At 31.2% G+C, this 21,711-nt stretch overlaps 1 protein-coding gene across 1 annotated transcript in view; it reads left to right on the forward strand.

Moving 5' to 3' along the window:
* The window catches only part of LOC135950621 (calcineurin-binding protein cabin-1-like), a 355,739-nt gene extending 338,088 nt beyond the window's left edge, over window positions 1-17,651 (forward strand). The window contains exon 18 of the mRNA XM_065500153.1: window positions 17,091-17,651. Within this exon, the coding sequence (XP_065356225.1) occupies window positions 17,091-17,651 (561 nt within the window). The remainder of the gene's footprint in view (window positions 1-17,090) is intronic.
* Window positions 17,652-21,711: the final 4,060 nt, after the last annotated feature.

Below are 21,711 nucleotides of genomic sequence, written 5' to 3' on the forward strand. Positions count from 1 at the left end.
CTTTGGGCCACATGTTCTAAAATCCCAAAGCTGGGATCAAAAAACGGGAAGCAGTTTAGAAACCTTAGTGTGTTCCCTATTTATCCCCAAAGTATTTTCTCAGCCCAGAAGGAAATGTGGACCCCATGAGCAAAATTTTAAAATATACCAGTTTTGGGATTTTTTAAATAAAGATTTTATTACATATTTCATATTATTGAGATTCTAAAACTAAAATTTGTATCAAAATTTCAATAGGATTGCAAATATTAGGAACAATTTGATCAAAAAAAAATTCAAGTCAATATCTCAATTAGATATAATACTTAGCGATGCTTTAAAACAATTTGTTTTCACTGTCTCTTTAACAAACTCAAAACAAAAGCCCTTAATAATTGACTACAATGCCTTTTAAAGCAGTAGACGATCACCAGATAGAACCGTTATTAAGCAATTGTACAATAAGAAAAAAAGAGTAAACAAAAGCATAAACATGTATGTCTGTATGTACTTATTAACTGCATGTATGTACTTATATATGTTTTGAAATGGGACAAACAAAGTGTAATAAATAAAACAAGAAAATATGTAAATAATAAATAAACAGTGGCGGCGGTAACATTCCCCCTTTGTAAGCGAATTAGGAATCGATCAGCTTGCCATCCTGAGTATTACCGACATCTAATACAGCTATTTTCGTTACGGGCCTCTCAAATATACTGGAACTGTTTCTGACTTTAACACGACGAACTTGACCATCTTTTGCGGTTGTTGTTTCAGTTATTACTCCCTTGGGCCAGTTGTTTCGAGGAAGTGTATCGTCGACTATTATAACTATATCTCCAACGGATGCACAGTGGGGGATCTGAAAAAAAGTGGAAATAAATCTGTAACTTCTAAACGAATTGCCCGATTTTAATAAAATTTCCCGTGGCTATAGAGGAGGTGTTGATAAGTTTAAGTTTTGAATTTGGGCTTATAACACCAAGGGGGGACCCAGCCACAATGACCCAAAGTGGGGCACCTCGGGTATATCAAAAATTATGCCAAATTTTTGTTTGCGATCCGATTTGAAAGATTTTTATATATATGGAATCTACTAGACGAGATCTACAATTTAGCTTTAGCCATATATTATCTCTTATAGTTTATGAGTTATTCGCATTTGAAAAGTATAATTTTATTTTATTTACCTACCTTGGTCTGGTTTTTTGCTAATAACGGATCAAATTCTTTCCCGATTTTCTTGAAATATAATTTTTTGAATTAACATGTATTAATAATAATATGAAAGAATTGTTTAAAAACATCTACTGAGTCAAAAGTTATGTGCATTCAAACTTAAAAAAATAAAAAAGTCGTTTTTTCATACGTTTTTCATACATATTTTTATTTTTTAAAATGCAATAAAAGTTTTGTTTATGAATCATTTTTAATGAAATTTTACACTTATATAGAAATATAGATCCAAATCCAAAAGTGAAAGGCTATGAAATCCCTTTGCACAATATTGAAGAACATATTGGGACATACAAAACAGGTCTTAATTTTTTGACCTGTTGAAAATTATATAAAAAATAGGTCTACTTCGGAAGGCTCTGGACCACGTAATAATACGAATTTTGATATTATTTAGCTTTTATAATATTTCACGAAATGTTGTCTTTCAGAAAAATATAAATACACTATTTATCTTTTTCTTATTTTCTGTATAATTTAAAATTAATGTAAGTACTTTTTTCGAAAAAATGGCGAAAAAAACACTTTTTATTTTTTTTAAGTTTGAATGCACATAATTTTTGACTCAGTTTCACATAACGGTTTGTATCCATCTGCGGATCCGAGGAGTAAATGGTTTGGAGTTAGTGCGTCGTCTTCATCTGAGTCTAGAGCCACAAAAGTAAAAGGACGAGAGTTAATTATAAATTAATTTTCGCACAGAGCACTTCTCAATGATTCGTCGCAAAATTTGAAGGCAGGACACATTGCATAAAGAATAGTTTTCACTGTACGTACTAGGGTATTCAATCGATTAACCGTTAATCGGTTAACCGATTAATTTTGGTCGGTTAACTGTTCGAATAATTTAAAATTGCCGATTTTCAAATAACAAATAAACCGATTAATTTGTGTTGATTAACCGATTAACCGAAATTCCTTTTTTTGCACTTTAACATATTTTTTTGTATTTATTTTTCCATTTCAATTCAAATACAAATTTCAAATTAAAATTATATATTTTTTCGAACATCCAAGAAAAATGTTTAGTGAGAATAACAACTGCCATATTATTTATATGTATTTGAAATTTTGGTTGCATTTACATGTACAGAACTTAACGAAACTAAACGAAACTATCAAACGTATTCAATATTTAAAACAATACAATGGTATAACGAAAGATTTGATATGCTTAGAAAAAACTGAGATATTGGATATTCTGTATCATGCTTTCGATTTCTCCAACATCTACAATCAGCGATAGAGTTTTTCCAAGTCAAGTTTTATTAAATTTTAAGAAAAAAAATCGTTTAAAAGGAATACAAATTAAATTATAGTCTTTTTTTAAAAGATTATTTCAGAAGATCTCACTATAATCCTAAAAAAAACTCAAATGTGTATTCAAAAAGGATCTCAAATACCATATTTGGTATTATTTTTTGGTTGAATTGTTATGTTTTGTTTGTTATGTTTTTGTACACAAAATTCGTGGTTGTATTTTCAATTTAAATTTAGAATAGACATTATTCGGTTAATCGAATAATTTTAAATTAACCGATTATTAACCGAATAAATCTAAACCCCGATTAATTATTTGCTCGGTTAACCGATTAAACCAGAAACCCAATTAATTGAATACATGGACATTTAGGCCACAGATTCTTATCACCTTTCAAAAATACAGGACCATTGAGCCACATATCGTCGTCAGATGTAAAGATTTTGGTAGCATAGTCCGCAGGGTTTAATTTGGACGGCACCCAACTCCATTGCGTGACATTAGTAAATTCTAATATTTCGCCAACTCTATACATAACGAATGCCTTGAAATTTTTAGGGTCTATTGAAAGCCACTGTTTTTGAGTAAGACCAAAAGAAACATTCCTCACAGTTAAGGCGAGTTGCGCTACGAATTTTTGAGCCAGTCTCGTTCCGACTAAAGCAGCTTAAAGCTGTAGACGAGGAATACATATGGGCTTTAAAGGGGTGACTTTTGACTTGGCTGCAACAATACGAACATCGACGTCATCATTAAGCTGGACTCTAAAGTAGCATACTGCCGCATATGCATTTTCACCGGCATCTACGAATGTATGTAGCTGGATTTTACCGTCAATTTCAGCAGCTTGGAGTAACATCGCGGGATGACGATTGACTTTGACCAAATTACCAAGCCATGAAGAACATTTCGAAAGAAGATCGTCGTTTAATTCATCGTCCCATTTTATTCCTGACCGCCATATATCTTGTAGAAGCATTTTGAGACCAATAGTGTAATGGGAGACAAATCCCAGGGTGTCGAAAATCGACATTAGGACTTGAAGGACTTCCCTTTTAGTAGGGACCACATGCGGCTGGAACACATCTCTTCGAAGCCTTAAAAATCTAGAATTATATTGGAAAACGTCATTATTGGATTCCCAATACATACCAAGAATGTTTTCTATTGCTATAAACGACGTCTGAGTTGCCGAGCCATCATCAGACACGTGTTGCCTTACTTGCGCGGAATTAGTAACCCAATTTCTCATATGAAACGCAGCAGCTGCATGAATCATTCGAACTTGAATCGCCAGTTCCTTTGCCTCTTCTTCGGAATCCACACTATCGATAAAATTGTCCATATAATGATAACACTGCACATAGGGGCAGCTATATAGTGACTTGTGGCGATAAATGAAAAATGCGTTTTACAAAACAAATGATATGTCATTGGAAAGAGGACACTTTTCTACATATAGTTTCTTCAGAACATTTTTTTTCAAATCTTTGGTTTAAGAGTAGCATCAGGCCAAACGTAATAAAAAAATACTACATTTAATATCTATTAAAAACGGAATATTAAGGTGTATATTTCATTATTAAAGTATCTTATTCTTTATTGAATAAAATAGTTTTTTTGTATTAATAATATTGATACAGTAGTTTTGACTTACCTGCATTTCACTTAAGAGCATTTTGCATATAAGTGCACAAAACTTGTGTTTTGTATATTTATTTACCAAACTCCATATAAATTCGTTAATTTAAATGCATTGTTCATACCTGCACATTTAAGATAAGTGCATAATACTTTTGGAAGCTATAACTGGTTTTCATGAAAAAAATTTAATTTAGCTGCCTAATACAAAATTAAATCAAAAGAAATAAGAAAAATACAATTTTGAATGGAAAAATATGTTGTACACTTATTAAGTTTTGACTTACCTGCATTTCACTTAAGAGCATTTTGCATATAAGTGCACAAAACTTGTGTTTTGTATATTTATTTACCAAACTCCATATAAATTCGTTAATTTAAATGCATTGTTCATACCTGCACATTTAAGATAAGTGCATAATACTTTTGGAAGCTATAACTGGTTTTCATGAAAAAAATTTAATTTAGCTGCCTAATACAAAATTAAATCAAAACAAATAAGAAAAATACAATTTTGAATGGAAAAATATGTTGTACACTTATTAATAATTTTAAAAGTAGCTATAATATCAATTTGACGTTATTTTTAGACGGAAAAATCACAAAGCTTCGTGTAAATTATTTGCCGTTAGCTGCTTTTTTGGGCAGTAAACTGTAAATGCACTTACCAGCATCAATGATCAGGTAAGTGCATTGAGGTTAACTGCATTTTTAACTTACCTGCACAAAATATCGTGCAAAGTTGATTGTGCAGGTAAGTCAAAATTACTGTATATGTTGTTGGGAACTGATTTGCCATATTTTTATATCTGGACTACTATGTATATATATGGATATCTAATGATAGATATTTCAAAGGCCGTTGCAACGATGTAGATAAGGCTATAGTAAGTTGGACCTACAATGGGTAAAAATCGGGAAAAATATTTTTTAACAGATTTTTTTATTCATTAAAAAATTTTTTTCATACATTTTTTTCCAAAAAAAAAAAATTTTAAAACTAAAAAAAAATTTGAAAAAACAATTAAAAAAAAATAAATTTTGTTTACCTAAAAATATTTAAAAAAATTTATTTTAAAGTATAATTTGGTGAAGGGTAAATAAGATTTGGCACAGTAAGAGAGCTATTACTTGTTTATATTCATTTTTATTTTATTAATCATTTCGTTAGCTTAGTGAACAAAGTTCCTTTTCAGAAATAAACAGTCTAAAATCCATGATTTTAAATATTTTTGACACCTGATAATGGAGTTTTATTAATTATTTGGTAAGAATTATAATGACAAATAATCACAGTTAAGAAGAAGTGCGTTTGCATCTTATATGTCATATTTTGGGACTTGGAACATTTTCTCTTTCATATCAGAAAGTCGAGGTGATAATAAATTTTTAAAATTATTAAATATTTAATTAAAAAAATTGTGATTTACATATTTTGGTTGAAATTTAATGAAGAAACCAATAATTATATATATTTAGTAACATATTTATACTCAATTCCATTTGAATGAGATAATAATTTTGAAATTTTTACAAAATAAAGTGGACTTTTGCATATTTATAGTTATATAATATTAACATTCCCGACTACTAAAAACCAAAAATTGTAAAGCTGTGTATACTTTATTAGACATTTTATGTTTTCTTAACATATATGTCGGTTAACCGGTTTTTTCGAAGTCGGTTAACCGAAAAACCGGTTTTCTAAAAAAGGACAATTTTCGGATAACCGACAAACAGGATTTTTAAAAAGTAGATTTTTTATAAACACTACATATAATGTAATTTAATGTATTTTAAATGACTGATAAAATAATTAGAAAAATTAAAAAAAAAATTCCATTGTTTTTATTTTTTTATTTCAGTATTATTCACTTTATTTTACCAATAACTTACATCAAAACTCAGTGGTTGATTTATCGCCCCTTTTAATATATCTTTGCCCCTATGTGCACTGTATCGATTTCACAGTTCGAGGATACATATTCTTAAAATCACTTGCGTTTTTATTTCTAACAAAGTGAGCGATGCAAGGTGTGCAGCTTATACATAAACACATGGTCGTTGAATAATGTTGCCCTTTTCGAACCACAAAAATCGCTGAGCATGCATGTCTTCGCCCTTAACATTTATACGATGAAACATTTCTGCTATATCACCACAAATCGCTATTTGTCCCACACGAAACTCGATTAAAATGTTAACAAGTAAGAGTGCTATATTCGGCTGTGCCGAATCTTATATACCCTTCACCAAATTATACTTCAAAATTTTAAATATTTTTAGGTAAACTAAATTTAATTTTTTTTCCAGTTTTTTTAATTTTTTGGAAAAAAAATTTTTCGATTGTTATTTTAATTTTTTTTTTAATTTTTTTAAATTTAAAATTTTTTTTTTTTAAATTTTAAAAATTTTTTTTTTTAAATATTAAAATTTTTTTTTTTTAAATTTTAAAAATTTTTTTTTTTTAAATTTTAAAATTTTTTTTTTTAAATTTTAAAAATTTTTTTTTTGTTTTTTCAATTTTTTTTTTTTTAAAAAAATTCGGGTTAAAAATTTTTTCCCGATTTTGACCCATTGTAGGTCCAACTTACTATGGTCTTATATACGTCGTTGCAAATGTCTTTGAAATATCTATTATTAGATATCCATATTGTCTATATTAATGTCTTAGTAATCCAGATATAGGTAAAAAAATAGGTAAAAAATCGAGGTTGTCTTGGTTTTTTCCTCATATCTCAGCCATTTGTGGACCGATTTTGCTGATTTTAAATAGCAAAATTCTCGAAAGCATGTCTGACAGAATTATTGAAGATTTGGATCCCGAAGATATCTGGGGTCTTCAGAAAACTGATTTCAACAGACAGACAGACAGACAGACAGACGGACAGACAGACAGACAGACAGACAGACAGACAGACAGACAGACAGACAGACAGACAGACAGACAGACAGACAGACAGACAGACAGACAGACAGACAGACAGACAGACAGACAGACATGGCTTAATCGACTCCGCTATCTATAAGGATCCAGAATATATATACTTTATAGGGTCGGAAATGAAAAATGTAGAAATTACAAACGGAATGACAAACTTATATATACCCTTCTCACGAAGCTGAAGGGTATAAAAAGTAAGTAAGTAAATCAGGACCACAAATTAAAAAGTCGTTTAGATACTTATTATGCGACTTTGCTGCTGCATCCCATACTAGACGAACTTTACCAGGTTTATTCGGATTTAGGGCAACAAAAATGGGAAGATACCCTTCGTGCATAACCTTTGGAAATGAGTTTATCGATCTTTATTGAATTTCTTTTGGAGACACTTTAGGCGATGGCAAGCGACTTCATAACTCTCTGGCAATTGTGGGACTTCATCTTTCCAGAGTAAACCGACTTCAAATTGTTGATTCTTCTTAATGACGGTAGTTTCAAGAATTTGCATTGCTTTGTTGTTCTCCGACCACAAAATGTTTTTCTCTTGAGGCTATCTAAGCCAAAATACTCCTTCACTTCATCGTGTAGATTTCTATATTGAGTATCGCACTCACATGTGTGAATATTTAGAGTAAACAATTTATTAAAATCTGTGCCATTACCTTGCAGGGTCCATCCCAGACGAGTCTTTGTTGCAATTGGCTGAGTACGTCCGCCTTCTCTAGTTTTTAAAGGAACAGCCAGTCTCCAATTGTTAAGACCTATTAGAACCATCGGTTTTGCATTTGTATATGACTTAGGCAAACCTTTTAGATATGAGTTGTCCTTGACTATATCATCAAAATTTATAGACTGTATGGGAAGACCAAGATTATTCACTGTATGCACATCGTAAAGTGTGAATCTACTATCATTTTTGATGCTGGATACTTGTATATTAATTTTTACAGAATCGTTTTCAGATCGAGTTGTATCGCCAGTCCAACGTAGCTCCAAAGGTTCTTGTTTGTCGGTAAGTCCTAACTTATCGAAAAGGCTTTGCTCTATCAAGGTCACTGATGAACCTTCATTTCAAAATGAGAACGTTGCCAAAGAGCCACCATTCCAATATAGACGAATGAAACACTGTTTGTCTTGACTACGGTCATTGTGTGCATTTACACTTCCACTGCGCCCTTGAGTTGCTACTTCAACAGGGTGAACCAACTTTTAAAATCGATGTCTTCCGATCGGGATGAAATTTGCACCAAGGTTAGACCTATTGGATAGTAATTCAGACACAATTTTCCAACAAGATCGGTCAGGAACTCTCGGAGTTAGAGGGTGTAAAAATTTGACATTTTGGCCACACATGTGATTTTTCTCATCCATATAACTTATTACCTATTGTTCTTAGAAAAATATGTCCCAAATAGTTTAGATAGCTATTTCTTCAATCTTTCGAAAAAAAAATCAAAAACTTTTTTGACTTTTTTTTCAAATGGGCCCTTTTTTCTTAAAATAAAGGTTAGATATTTTCCATGTGGACCTATTTAGCCGCTTAGTGGGATGCGAGTTCGATATCTATCAAAAAAAAATGTTTTGTAACTCTAAACATGCAATTTTTGACTTTTTTTTGCAAAATCAAAAACTTTGTTGACTTTTTTTCGAAATGGGCCCTCTTTTTAAATTTTTTTTTGCTCAACAGAAAGCTCAGATATTTTCCTTGAAGACCTATTTAGTCGCTTAGTGGGATGCGAGTGGGATATCTATCAAAATAAATGTTTTGTAACTCAAAATATGCAATTTTTTACTTTTTTTTGGCAAAATCTAACTTTTTTTTAAAATGGGCCCTTTTTTAATTTTTTTTTCGCTCAAAAGAAAGCTTGGGTCTATTCCTTTAAGACCTATTAGGTTGCTTAGTGGGATGCGAGTGGGATATATAGCAAAATAAATGTGTTGTAACTCAAGATATACAATTTTTGATTTTTTTTTTGCAAAATCGAATTTTTTTCCAAAATGGGCCCTCATTTTAAATTTTTTTTTGCTCAAATGAAAGCTTAGGTCCATTCCTTTAAGAGCTTTTTGGTCTCTTAGTGGGATAGTATCATTTGAGCAAAAACAAAAATTTAAATTAGATTTTGCCAAAAAAAATCAAAAATTGTATATCTTGAGTTACAACACATTTATTTTGCTATATATCCCACTCGTATCCCACTAAGCAACCAAATAGGTCTTAAAGGAATAGACCCAAGCTTTCTTTTGAGCGAAAAAAATTTAAAAAAGAGCCCATTTTAAAAAAAAAGATAGATTTTGCAAAAAAAAAAGTCAAGAATTGCATATTTTGAGTTACAAAACATTTATTTTGATAGATATCCCACTAAGCGACTAAATAGGTCTTCAAGAAAAACATCTGAGCTTTCTGTTGAGCAAAAAAAAAATTAAAAAGAGGGCAACAAAGTTTTTGATTTTGCAAAAAAAGTCAAAAATTGCTTGTTTTGAGTTACAAAACATTTTTTAGATAGATATCGAACTTGCATCCCAATAAGCGACTAAATAGGTCCACAAGGAAAATATCTAATCTTTACTTAAAAAAAGGGCCCATTTTGAAAAAAAAAGTCAAAAAAGTTTTTGATTTCGGAAAAAAATATTAAAAATTTTTTAATTTTTTTTTAAATATTTTTTTCGAAAGAATGAAAATGAATAGCTATCTAAACTATTTGGGACACATTTTGCTAAGAACAACAGGTAATAAGTTACATGGATGCGAAAAATCACATGTATGCCCAAAATGTCAAATTTTGACCCCCTCTAACTCCGAGAGTTATTGACCGATCTTGTTGAAAAATTGTGTCTGAATTACTATCCAATAGACATCGGAGTCGGATGACATCGATTTTAAAAGTTGGTTCACTTGATGTGAAATCCCCCATATTTATTTAACAAAGGATGATGTTTTGCCGTACAGTTGCTGATATCACACACCTTTTTTGAGAAACACTTGCGCGGATAAGAATTTAAACACTGGCTGCACAATTTGTTTTCGTTTACAACTTTCCACTTTTTTTTATTAACGTTTATTTATTTATTTATCAAATCTGCCTTACTTAGGCCTGACAATAAGTAATAAAATATTATAACTAAAATTAAAACTAAATGCTCTCTGACGGGAGCGTTGATGTACATATGGGCCACATCTTAGCGGGGTGGTAGATCGGCTCTACGAAGCCTTGATCTTGTTTGGGTCTATGTGAGATGTCTTGCAAGCGGGACATTCTTGAATTCATCTTTAACTAACGGTACTTGTAGGTCTCTATGGATGTTCTCATTTCTTATGTACCAAGGTGTACCTGTCATTGTCCTAATAATTCTCGATTGGGCCCTCTGTATAAGCTCAATACTGGAATTACTGGCCGTTCCCCACAATTGGATTCCATATGTCCAGATTGGTTTTAAAACACATTTATACAGGATGACTTTATATTCAAGGCTTAATTTAGATTGGTTATTGAGTAACCATTGAAGGCTAGAGGCTCTTAACTTCATGTGAAGTCTCTTGGCTTCTATATGACGACGCCAAGTAAGTCGTCTATCCAAGTGAATTCCAAGGTATGTAACAGTATCTGTCTGTGTAATGTTTATGTTATTTAGTGTGATAGGTGGACAGTCACCCCTTCTGAGAGTAAATGTGATGTGTTTACTTCTGAGTTCATTCACTCGTATTCTCCAGTTATTCAACCATATCTCCACGAGCCTCAGATAATTGGCCAAATTCGTAGAAGCTACCTGCGGATCTGCATGTGAGCTAAGTATTGCCGTATCATCAGCGAATGTTGATATGGTAAGTATATCACACACAGACAAGTCAGAAGTATATATCAAATAAAGTTTTGGTTACATAATCGCAATATTTCACTCTGAAAACTGGGTCTGATATGTATGACTCCAGCAATCGATGCGTACTTGGTGACAGTAGACACTTAATTTTGTGAATTAACCCCTTATGCCTTATTAACCTTGTCGAAGGCCTGGGCGATGTCCAAAAAGATAGCACAGCAGTATTTTTTATTGTCAAACAATTTTCTGATCTCTCCAGTCAATCGATTAACTTGTTCAATGGTTCCATGTTGTTCACGAAAACCAAATTGATGAACTGGGATAATATTTTGGTTATTTAAGTATGGCATAATTTTACATTGCAATATTTTCTCTAATAACTTTGATATGCATGGCAGTAGACTTATAGGTCTGTATGAAGGCGGCATTATTAAGGCCCTAATTTTATAAATCACGTCACCAAAGTGATATTTATGTGCAAAGCAAAAACAACATTTCACATATTTTAAAAATTTGTTTTTGTTTTCAAATTATGAAAGGCAAATCAACGCTTGAATTTTTGTGCGTTTGTTTGGTTCAGAATTTGTACATAAAACAAAAACAAATTTTTGAAATGTGTTAAATGTTGTTTTTGCTTTGCACATAAATATCACTTTGGTGACGTGATTTACAAAATTAGGGCCTAAATCTTTTCCTGGTTTAGGTATCATTATGATCTGAGCAATTTTCCAATTTGTTGGGAAAACGCCTAGTCTAATGATCGCACGATTATAGGTATATTCGGTAGGTTTTTAATCATGGATGGCGTAATTTTGTCATATCCTGGAGATTTTTTTGTATTTATGTTATTTTTGATAACTTTTCGAACGTCCTCGGGACTTACTCTGATATGATCATCCGCTGTCTCATGAACAGGAGGATTTTCCAGTACAAAATCATTGTTGGGTGGATTTGGCTTAAATACACTACGTAGGTGCTCGGCAAAAATTAATGCTTTGTCCTTAGCATTTCTTCCCCAATTACCGTCAGCTTTTCTCAACGGAGTTTTTCCCTCTACCGGTGGTTTGATGTTACGTGTGGCTTTCCAAAGAGAAAAGTTCGTATGTTTAGTATTCGTCAAACTCTCAATGTATCTTCTTTTTCTGCGATCCTCTTCTTAACAAAGAGCTCTCTTCAGTTTTCTAGTAGCGATGGACAGCCTCTGCTTTGCAGCAGGTGATCTATTTTGTTGTCACTTGGCATCTAAATTCAAGGACTGGAATTCACCACAATTCTGTATTTTGTGCTGCTCACTTTTACAAAATGATTGTTTACAGATGCGGTCTTTTTACTACCAGTGAGCGACACGACTTGGCTTGCTGCGGCTGCTATATTGTATATCCAATCGCTGAATGATTTTACCACTGGAACTTTGTCATCCTTTATGTGCATTGCCATGAGCCATTAAATTACACGCCTCCATAGTGGAGCAAATATTTCGTATGGTGAGTGCACATAGAATTTGTTCTGGGCGACCGAAACACCATAGACGGAATTAGCAATTTACTTTTGACCAGTTCCTTGGCACGACCCTGAAGGCATGACTGTAAACGCTTTAGGTTTTCACCATCAGTGTAGCCTGCTATTTCTGTGCTATTGCCATCGAAATTTTGCAACTCATTTGGAATCACCTGCAATTTGCGACGCAGTTGGCTGGAAAGAAGACATGTTTTAAAAAAAATTTTAAGTTTGGCTTACATCACCTTGAGAAATGATACTATATTTCTTCTCAAAATATTTTCTCTGTAGCTCTTTTTCTTCCTCTAGCATATGCAACTGCAGTTGAGTATGTGATGACAAAAACCCGGATGACGTCGTTGGGCCACATTGGTTGGTAGAATTGTGCTGCATATATTTTTCACCTAAGTTTGTTGTTGGCAATACCTTTGCTGGAGCCATAACTTTTTCCCTAATACATTTCTATAGCTGTTTCCCTGTTCTTGCATTGGTTGCATTTGTGCTTTTTTATATGCACAGCTTTATGTTGATTAGGTGGATGTACAGTATTACCCAATAACGATGTACCGGGCACATCAGAAAGAGGTCTACATATTTGGCTTGCGGGGGATGAGGCTGCGGAGAACTCGGCAGCGGCATTAACGGATGGTGGTGTTTGTGAAGTGTCGGCGGATGCGCCTCTTTTAATAACGACGGGCTTGTCGTTGCCACAGTAGCAATTCCAACTCATATTTGCAACGTCACTATTTACTCCAACGCATTTAAAATGGAACCACTTATCACAGGAGTCGCACTGCAGCATGCGATCCTTGTCTTTTAACTCACATTTATTACAATTAAATTCGGTTTGCGACATTTTAGTTTGTCTAATTTGAAACACGATTTATTAGTATGAACACAGCAAATATTTTTTTTAATTTTATTAAAAACACGAAAAATTGTTTTAAAGAACTGTGGCTTCCGAGTTTGATTTAATTAAAAAACAACTTTTAAGAGCAACAAATAAATTTACTTTATTTTCTCTACTTAGAATTTTAACAAACTCAAAACAAAATCCCTTAATAATTGACTACAATGCCTTTTAAAGCAGTAGACGAAGCAATTGTACAATAAGAAAAAAGAGTAAACAAATGCATAAACATGTATGTCTGTATATGTTTTTATATATGTTTTGAGTGAAATGGGACAAACAAAATGTAATAAATAAAACAAGAAAATATGTAAATAATAAATAAACAGTGGCGGCGGTAACAGTTATTATTAATTTAGTTGTCTAACCAATAACAAAAATTCGAGTCCATTCGGTCCAAAAGTCCGACCTATATTTTTAAAAAAGGTTGGTATAGCAAAATCTTAAAATTTAAATTTTGAAATGCTTATAACTTATAAGAGATAAATCGGATAGGAAACAAAAAAAATGCACGTGTTTAAAACTTTTACATGTCTAAGGTACCCTACTTTTAGCCCCCATAGCGCCGCCCCTGGATCATTTGTAGGACCCATTTTAATAAGTTAAACTCGAATACTCCTTGGCTACACCCATGTCAAATTCTATCACGATCGGAAGAGCCGTTTATAAATGCCATATTTATTTCCAAAAAATTTTGATTCTGCCCCACTGTGGGCACCTTAATGAGCCAACTCATTGCTAAAAATAACAATTTTTGCACACAAAAATAAAGCATGGACATTTTTCTTTTAAACTGTGTCCTCAAAAGTAATGAAAATCGTGGGTCTTGACATAGTTATGAAGAAAACTCAAAAAAATGCCGACAAACCCGACTTTTGGCAAAAACTCGACTTGAAAAATCTGAAAAAAAAAAATCTCAAAAATACTTTACCCTATAAGTTTTCAAATTATGCTTGAGCCCCAATTTACGATTACACAGATTACGATACAATACAATTTTTTTGACTGGGACGAATCGAAAATTTTCGATAAAAGAATTATTTTTGAACCTTTACTTTTCTGACCCACATTAACACGAATCTGGTTATATGTTAACTTATAGTTATATTGTCTGTTAAAATAATTTGTGTATGAAAACAGTCCTTATAATTTTAGGTTTAAACGTAACTATACATTAGAGTGACAATCAGTTGTATGGAAAAAATTGTTTGTTAAAATTTTGAAGAGTGCCGTGTGGAATATTGTGACACTAGGCCTAAATGTTAAGTGCTGAAAATTTGATCCAAATCGGGCAACGATTTCTGGACGCGCATCGAGGTCAAAGTTCAGATATATGCAAAATTTTACTGTTAATATGGAATAAATAGGTGAAACTCGTTAACTTTCTGAATTTTTTTCTATAAATGTGTAGATTTATTTATATTAATGAATATTACATTAAAAAAAAATTTTGGAAATTAACCCTGTATCGCCAAAATTAGAGAAAAATGCAAATTTTTCAGTTTTTGAAAAAAATTTGCTACTAAATAAATACTTTTGCAATTGAATGCAAAAGAATCGAAATATGTACGTAATTATCGTTGTAATGAGATATAAATGACAAAATTTGATTAAAAAATTTTAAAGTTATTACAAATTCGCCAGACCATTAACGTGTTTCAGGCCACTTGAACAAAAAATTTAGGAAAAAAATTAAGATATTTCGAGAAAAATTAAAATAAAAGCTCATTTTTCAGATTTTTTCGATCATCACATTGGGGTTTATTGAGATCAAAATAGGGAATAAAAATATGAAAAAATTATGTCAATACCTCTTACAGTTTTTCCGTACCTGCGATTTAAATTTTGCGTTTTTCAAGAAAAACTAATTTTTTGTCCATATTTAGGCGAATGAGTCCAATTTCCATACTGTATATATAACACACAATGCATCCTTGTACAGCGATAGCTAGTTGGATAAAATTTTTGTTCCAATAGTCATTCGTTTGTATGTACACTAGGGATATAACTATTGACAATTTTTGCAAATATGCAAATTGCTTACGTATGCTATTTATCTCTTATAATTTCCTAGTTATAAGCATTTCAAAATTGAAATTTTAAAATTTTGCCATACCTTGGTTCGCATTTTTAAAAATATATTGCGCACTTTTGGACCGAATGGACTCGATTTTTTTTTTGTTAGTTAGACAACTAAATTACCAATAACATACAAAACACTTAAAGCAATATCGATTACGAATCCAAAAATAACCGATTTTCAATTTAAAAATTCAGAAAATAGTATATTTTTGCTGTTTTTTGACAAGGTGACTTAACTCTTTTTTTTTATTAAAAAACAACTTTCTTTAAGAAAATATAACAATTTTATGTTTTTCTATAAAGTTTCTTTACGGAGAACATTTTGGTATAAAAAACATGTCCTATTTTTCGAACATGTCGGCCCTACGCCCTTTGGAAATTTACCTATTTTTTATCAAAATTTCAACTTTGGGCCACATGTTCTAAAATCCCAAAGCTGGGATCAGAAAACGAAAAGCAGTTTTGGAAACCCTGATGTGTTCCCTATCTATCCCTAAAGTATTTTCCCAGCCCCGAAGGAAATGTGGACCCTATAGGCAAAATTGTAAAAATACCATTTTTGGGATTTTCGCTCCAATTTTTAGGAATTGCGGGATTCCCTTTGAACTTTTGACAAGTTTTTTTTACACCTTGCTATTTATAATGAGAAACTTAAAAACGCTGAATATTTCATTGAGTATCGTTAATAAATAAAGATTTTATTTCATATTACATATTCATTGAGTTTCTAAAACTAAAATTTATTTCAAAATGTTAATAGGATTGCAAATATTAGGAACAATTTGATCCACATTTATTCCGAGCTATATTTTTTTGTTTTGATAAGTTAATTTTTGGTCTTACAAAAAAAATTTCAAGTCAATATCTTAATTAGATTCAAAAATATGGCACTTTAAACTCCGTGCTTCAAAAATATTGCACTTTTTCATTTGGATTCGTAATCGATATTGCTCTGAAATCTTTTGTATGTTGTTGGTAATTTAGTTGTCTAACTAACAAAAATTCGAGTCCATTCGGTCCAAAAGTTCGCCCCATATTTTTAAAAAAGCGGACCCATGGTATGGCAAAATTTTAAAATTTTAATTTTGAAATGCCTATAACTAGGAAATTATAAGAGATAAATAGCACACGCAAAAAATATAAAATTCTTTGAATAAAATGGCACGTGTTTAAAATTCTTTGAAAAAAATGGCACGTGTTTAAAAATTTTACATGTCGAAAGTACCCTACTTTGAGCCCCCATAGCGCCGCCCCTGGAGCATTTGTAGGGCCCATTTTAATAACTTAAACTCGAATACTCCTTAGCTACGCCCAATTATCCCGATCGGACCAGCCGTTTAGAAATGCCAGATTTATTTCCAAAAAATTTCGATTCTGCCCCACTGTGTGGTGGTTTGCCAAAAATTTCGCCATAATTAGTTATATGCCTAATGTACATATACTTATCTCCAATTAAAACAATAACAGTCGAAAAACTGTGGCAGAATTATAGGAGGATTATTTTCTTGAAAAGCAACTGCTTCTTTAGATAGTATATGAATTCTCTGGAACTAGTGCTGGGTCCGTCAGAAGTTTTTGGCTACTTGTATTTAGGGCTATTGCCCCAAAGCTTTCTTTTGAGTAATTAACACGATGTTTATATTTTGGAGCAGAGATGCCAAATCATATTAAAATATGTATAATTTAAAATGAAAATATTTTTTCTCTTTTTTTCTTTTAAGGAGTGTCCCAGTACATCAACTTCTGCAATGGTCGCAAGTAGTGGTCGATCATCAGTTTTGTCGTCAGATACGTCCAATGTTGAGAGTGAATCAGATTCCGATGAATCATTGACAGATTATGAGAATAACATACACATAAAGGGTGGAGCGTTTAATGCAGAAGAGCTGAAAATTGTTTATCGAATGGTTGTTCAAAATATCGAAGAGTGTGCTACTCGATTTCCAGAACATTATAAATCTATTTATCGATTAGTATATCACTATATGAATTCTCCTCCAGAATATTGCGATCTAACAAAGAGTGAACAACTCTTGCTTGGCCAATATAAGACAAGTTTAGGGAATCTTGTGAATGGGTTATTTTACGATAGAAAAAATAATAATTTATTTAATGGAATATGGCGAATACCATCATCCGAAATCGATCGTCCTGGCAGCTTTTCAGCACACCTGGTAAAATGCGTTAAAATTTTTATCCAGTTACTATATAAAATCAATGATCATAGCATATTGGTTGACCTAGCTATGAATTTATATAAAACTCCAGATTTGGACAAGTAAGTACAACATTTTTAAATTATTATTATTTGTAAACATGGATACATATCTTGTTGTGTCATTCCATACCCTTTCGACTTAGTTCAGATATTAACCTCCTCCGATTTCATGTGAAATTCACAGTATATATTATCAGAATCTCAATGACGGCCATACCTTATAAATGTACTGTTCATATTTTATAATCCTTTAAAGTTGGACATATCACATTTTTGTGAAAATATTAGCAATGTTTATGATCCAATATCTGTGAAATACGTCGACCGATTTTAACAAATGTGTTTGTCGTCTGTTTGAAAATTCCATATTGGTATTTCAATCTGTTTTGAAATAATGGTCACATCAATCGATCAGTTGGATATACAGTAACGAGCATAAAAATTGCAAAGCTATGCTATGTGATTTTCAACCGCTTTGAGTTTGCTTATAACGGTACAGATTTAATCGTCTCAACCGAGATTAAGCTTTAATCATCTTTAAACATCTAAATGATGAGTAATTATAATAAACTAGCTGAACCCGGTCCGCGTTGCTGGCCTTTAGAAAATATCTATTTTATACTGCATCTTGATTTTAATATACAGTGACGGACAAAGTCGGTGATCCAACCTTCCATGTTAATACATGTGGTGGCATTCCGGCTGGTTCCAATGAATTCAAAAATGCAGTAGGATAATCGACGTCTTGTTCTTCGTTAATTACTGTGCCAATCTATTTGTATTTTATTGTTTCGCCAGGCAGTTTCAATTGTATTTGCTTATTGGGCTTCTTAACATCATAATTTGTTGGTTCTAAAATTGCATGTTCCCACAGCCTATCGGAATTGTTGTAGTTCGTTGTAAGACTTGGGAATACTTTGTCGACAACGCACAGTGCTTTGTCCCCATATAACGATGGGACAAAAATAGAAGGAGTTGGCGTAGACTTTTGAAATTTGGTATGCTAATATACCTTCCATATATGCCAAAAATATAATTTTTAATATTGGCTATATAATTGATCTAAAAATCATGAAAATCTGCATTTATTATACGCACTAAGCATACAATATTTTTGTTATTTTTATTGTGATTGCAGGAAGGATTCTTGGTCCTGCCATATATCCTTAATTGTAAAAATTCTATAACTTTTGCAAAAATGATCTGATTGTAATCAAACTTGGTATGTTTATTTATATTTACTGAATAACTTTTTGGATTGAATAAGCTTTATCCGTCCTTCAGTATGTCCGTCTCCATCTGTCTGTCCGTCTGTCCATGTAAATTTGTTAATCAAGGTAAAAGTCGCAATTTAAAACATGTTCCAATGATATTTGGTCCACATCACTTTTTGGGCCGAAGGTCAAACTCTACCAATTTTGGTTATAATCGGTTCATGATTTCACCTAGCCTCCATACAAATGTCCTCCCGGAGTTGGACTTTAACATATATAGCTAATTAATAATTAATCGAATTTTAATAAAATTCAACAGAAACATGTTTTATATAAAAGAAACTGTGCTTCCCATCGGTCTATTAGTGGTCCTCCCAAATAAGGCCTACACCCGAAAATAACCGTAACGCTCATAACCTCAACTCAGCTAAGCACCCTAAAACAATAAAAATTTACTAAATGTCTCAAAATGTGGTTATATTAATAAACTGTTATCGATAATATGTGGTGGAGTTTTCTTTTAATAAAAATAAATTAAAACAAATAATACTCAACTAATAATTCAAATAAATGTGAAGAAAATATGTATGTATGTTATTTTTAATTATTTTAATTTTCAATTTCATTTACACAATAACTGATGTTATAAATAACTAAGTAATTTATAGATTTTTGGTAATTATTCGAACTTTTTTTATATATATAATTTGAAAGTAAATTTTTAATTAGGCTTAAGTTCACTTATATTATAATTTATTTGTAATAATTCAAAGAATATCACTGAATACTAAAATTTTAGACAATTGGCAAATTGGAATGCATTTTCTACCCTGCCAAGGGCGTCATCAACAATTTTCATTGTCAAGGTCTATTTGTAAGTATCATCTATTTAACTTACTCTACTTATGTATGTATGTATGTATGTATGTATGTATGTATGTATGTATGTATGTATGTATGTATGTATGTATGTATGTATGTATGTATGTATGTATGTATGTATGTATGTATGTATGTATGTATGTATGTATGTATGTATGTATGTATGTATGTATGTATGTATGTATGTATGTATGTATGTATGTATGTATGTATGTATGTATGTATGTATGTATGTATGTATGTATGTATGTATGTATGTATGTATGTATGTATGTATGTATGTATGTATGTATGTATGTATGTATGTATGTATGTATGTATGTATGTATGTATGTATGTATGTATGTATGTATGTATGTATGTATGTATGTATGTATGTATGTATGTATGTATGTATGTATGTATGTATGTATGTATGTATGTATGTATGTATGTATGTATGTATGTATGTATGTATGTATGTATGTATGTATGTATGTATGTATGTATGTATGTATGTATGTATGTATGTATGTATGTATGTATGTATGTATGTATGTATGTATGTATGTATGTATGTATGTATGTATGTATGTATGTATGTATGTATGTATGTATGTATGTATGTATGTATGTATGTATGTATGTATGTATGTATGTATGTATGTATGTATGTATGTATGTATGTATGTATGTATGTATGTATGTATGTATGTATGTATGTATGTATGTATGTATGTATGTATGTATGTATGTATGTATGTATGTATGTATGTATGTATGTATGTATGTATGTATGTATGTATGTATGTATGTATGTATGTATGTATGTATGTATGTATGTATGTATGTATGTATGTATGTATGTATGTATGTATGTATGTATGTATGTATGTATGTATGTATGTATGTATGTATGTATGTATGTATGTATGTATGTATGTATGTATGTATGTATGTATGTATGTATGTATGTATGTATGTATGTATGTATGTATGTATGTATGTATGTATGTATGTATGTATGTATGTATGTATGTATGTATGTATGTATGTATGTATGTATGTATGTATGTATGTATGTATGTATGTATGTATGTATGTATGTATGTATGTATGTATGTATGTATGTATGTATGTATGTATGTATGTATGTATGTATGTATGTATGTATGTATGTATGTATGTATGTATGTATGTATGTATGTATGTATGTATGTATGTATGTATGTATGTATGTATGTATGTATGTATGTATGTATGTATGTATGTATGTATGTATGTATGTATGTATGTATGTATGTATGTATGTATGTATGTATGTATGTATGTATGTATGTATGTATGTATGTATGTATGTATGTATGTATGTATGTATGTATGTATGTATGTATGTATGTATGTATGTATGTATGTATGTATGTATGTATGTATGTATGTATGTATGTATGTATGTATGTATGTATGTATGTATGTATGTATGTATGTATGTATGTATGTATGTATGTATGTATGTATGTATGTATGTATGTATGTATGTATGTATGTATGTATGTATGTATGTATGTATGTATGTATGTATGTATGTATGTATGTATGTATGTATGTATGTATGTATGTATGTATGTATGTATGTATGTATGTATGTATGTATGTATGTATGTATGTATGTATGTATGTATGTATGTATGTATGTATGTATGTATGTATGTATGTATGTATGTATGTATGTATGTATGTATGTATGTATGTATGTATGTATGTATGTATGTATGTATGTATGTATGTATGTATGTATGTATGTATGTATGTATGTATGTATGTATGTATGTATGTATGTATGTATGTATGTATGTATGTATGTATGTATGTATGTATGTATGTATGTATGTATGTATGTATGTATGTATGTATGTATGTATGTATGTATGTATGTATGTATGTATGTATGTATGTATGTATGTATGTATGTATGTATGTATGTATGTATGTATGTATGTATGTATGTATGTATGTATGTATGTATGTATGTATGTATGTATGTATGTA

This window comes from Calliphora vicina, chromosome 2, assembly GCF_958450345.1.
Source record: "Calliphora vicina chromosome 2, idCalVici1.1, whole genome shotgun sequence".
In the NCBI taxonomy this organism is placed as follows: Eukaryota; Metazoa; Arthropoda; class Insecta; order Diptera; family Calliphoridae; genus Calliphora; species Calliphora vicina.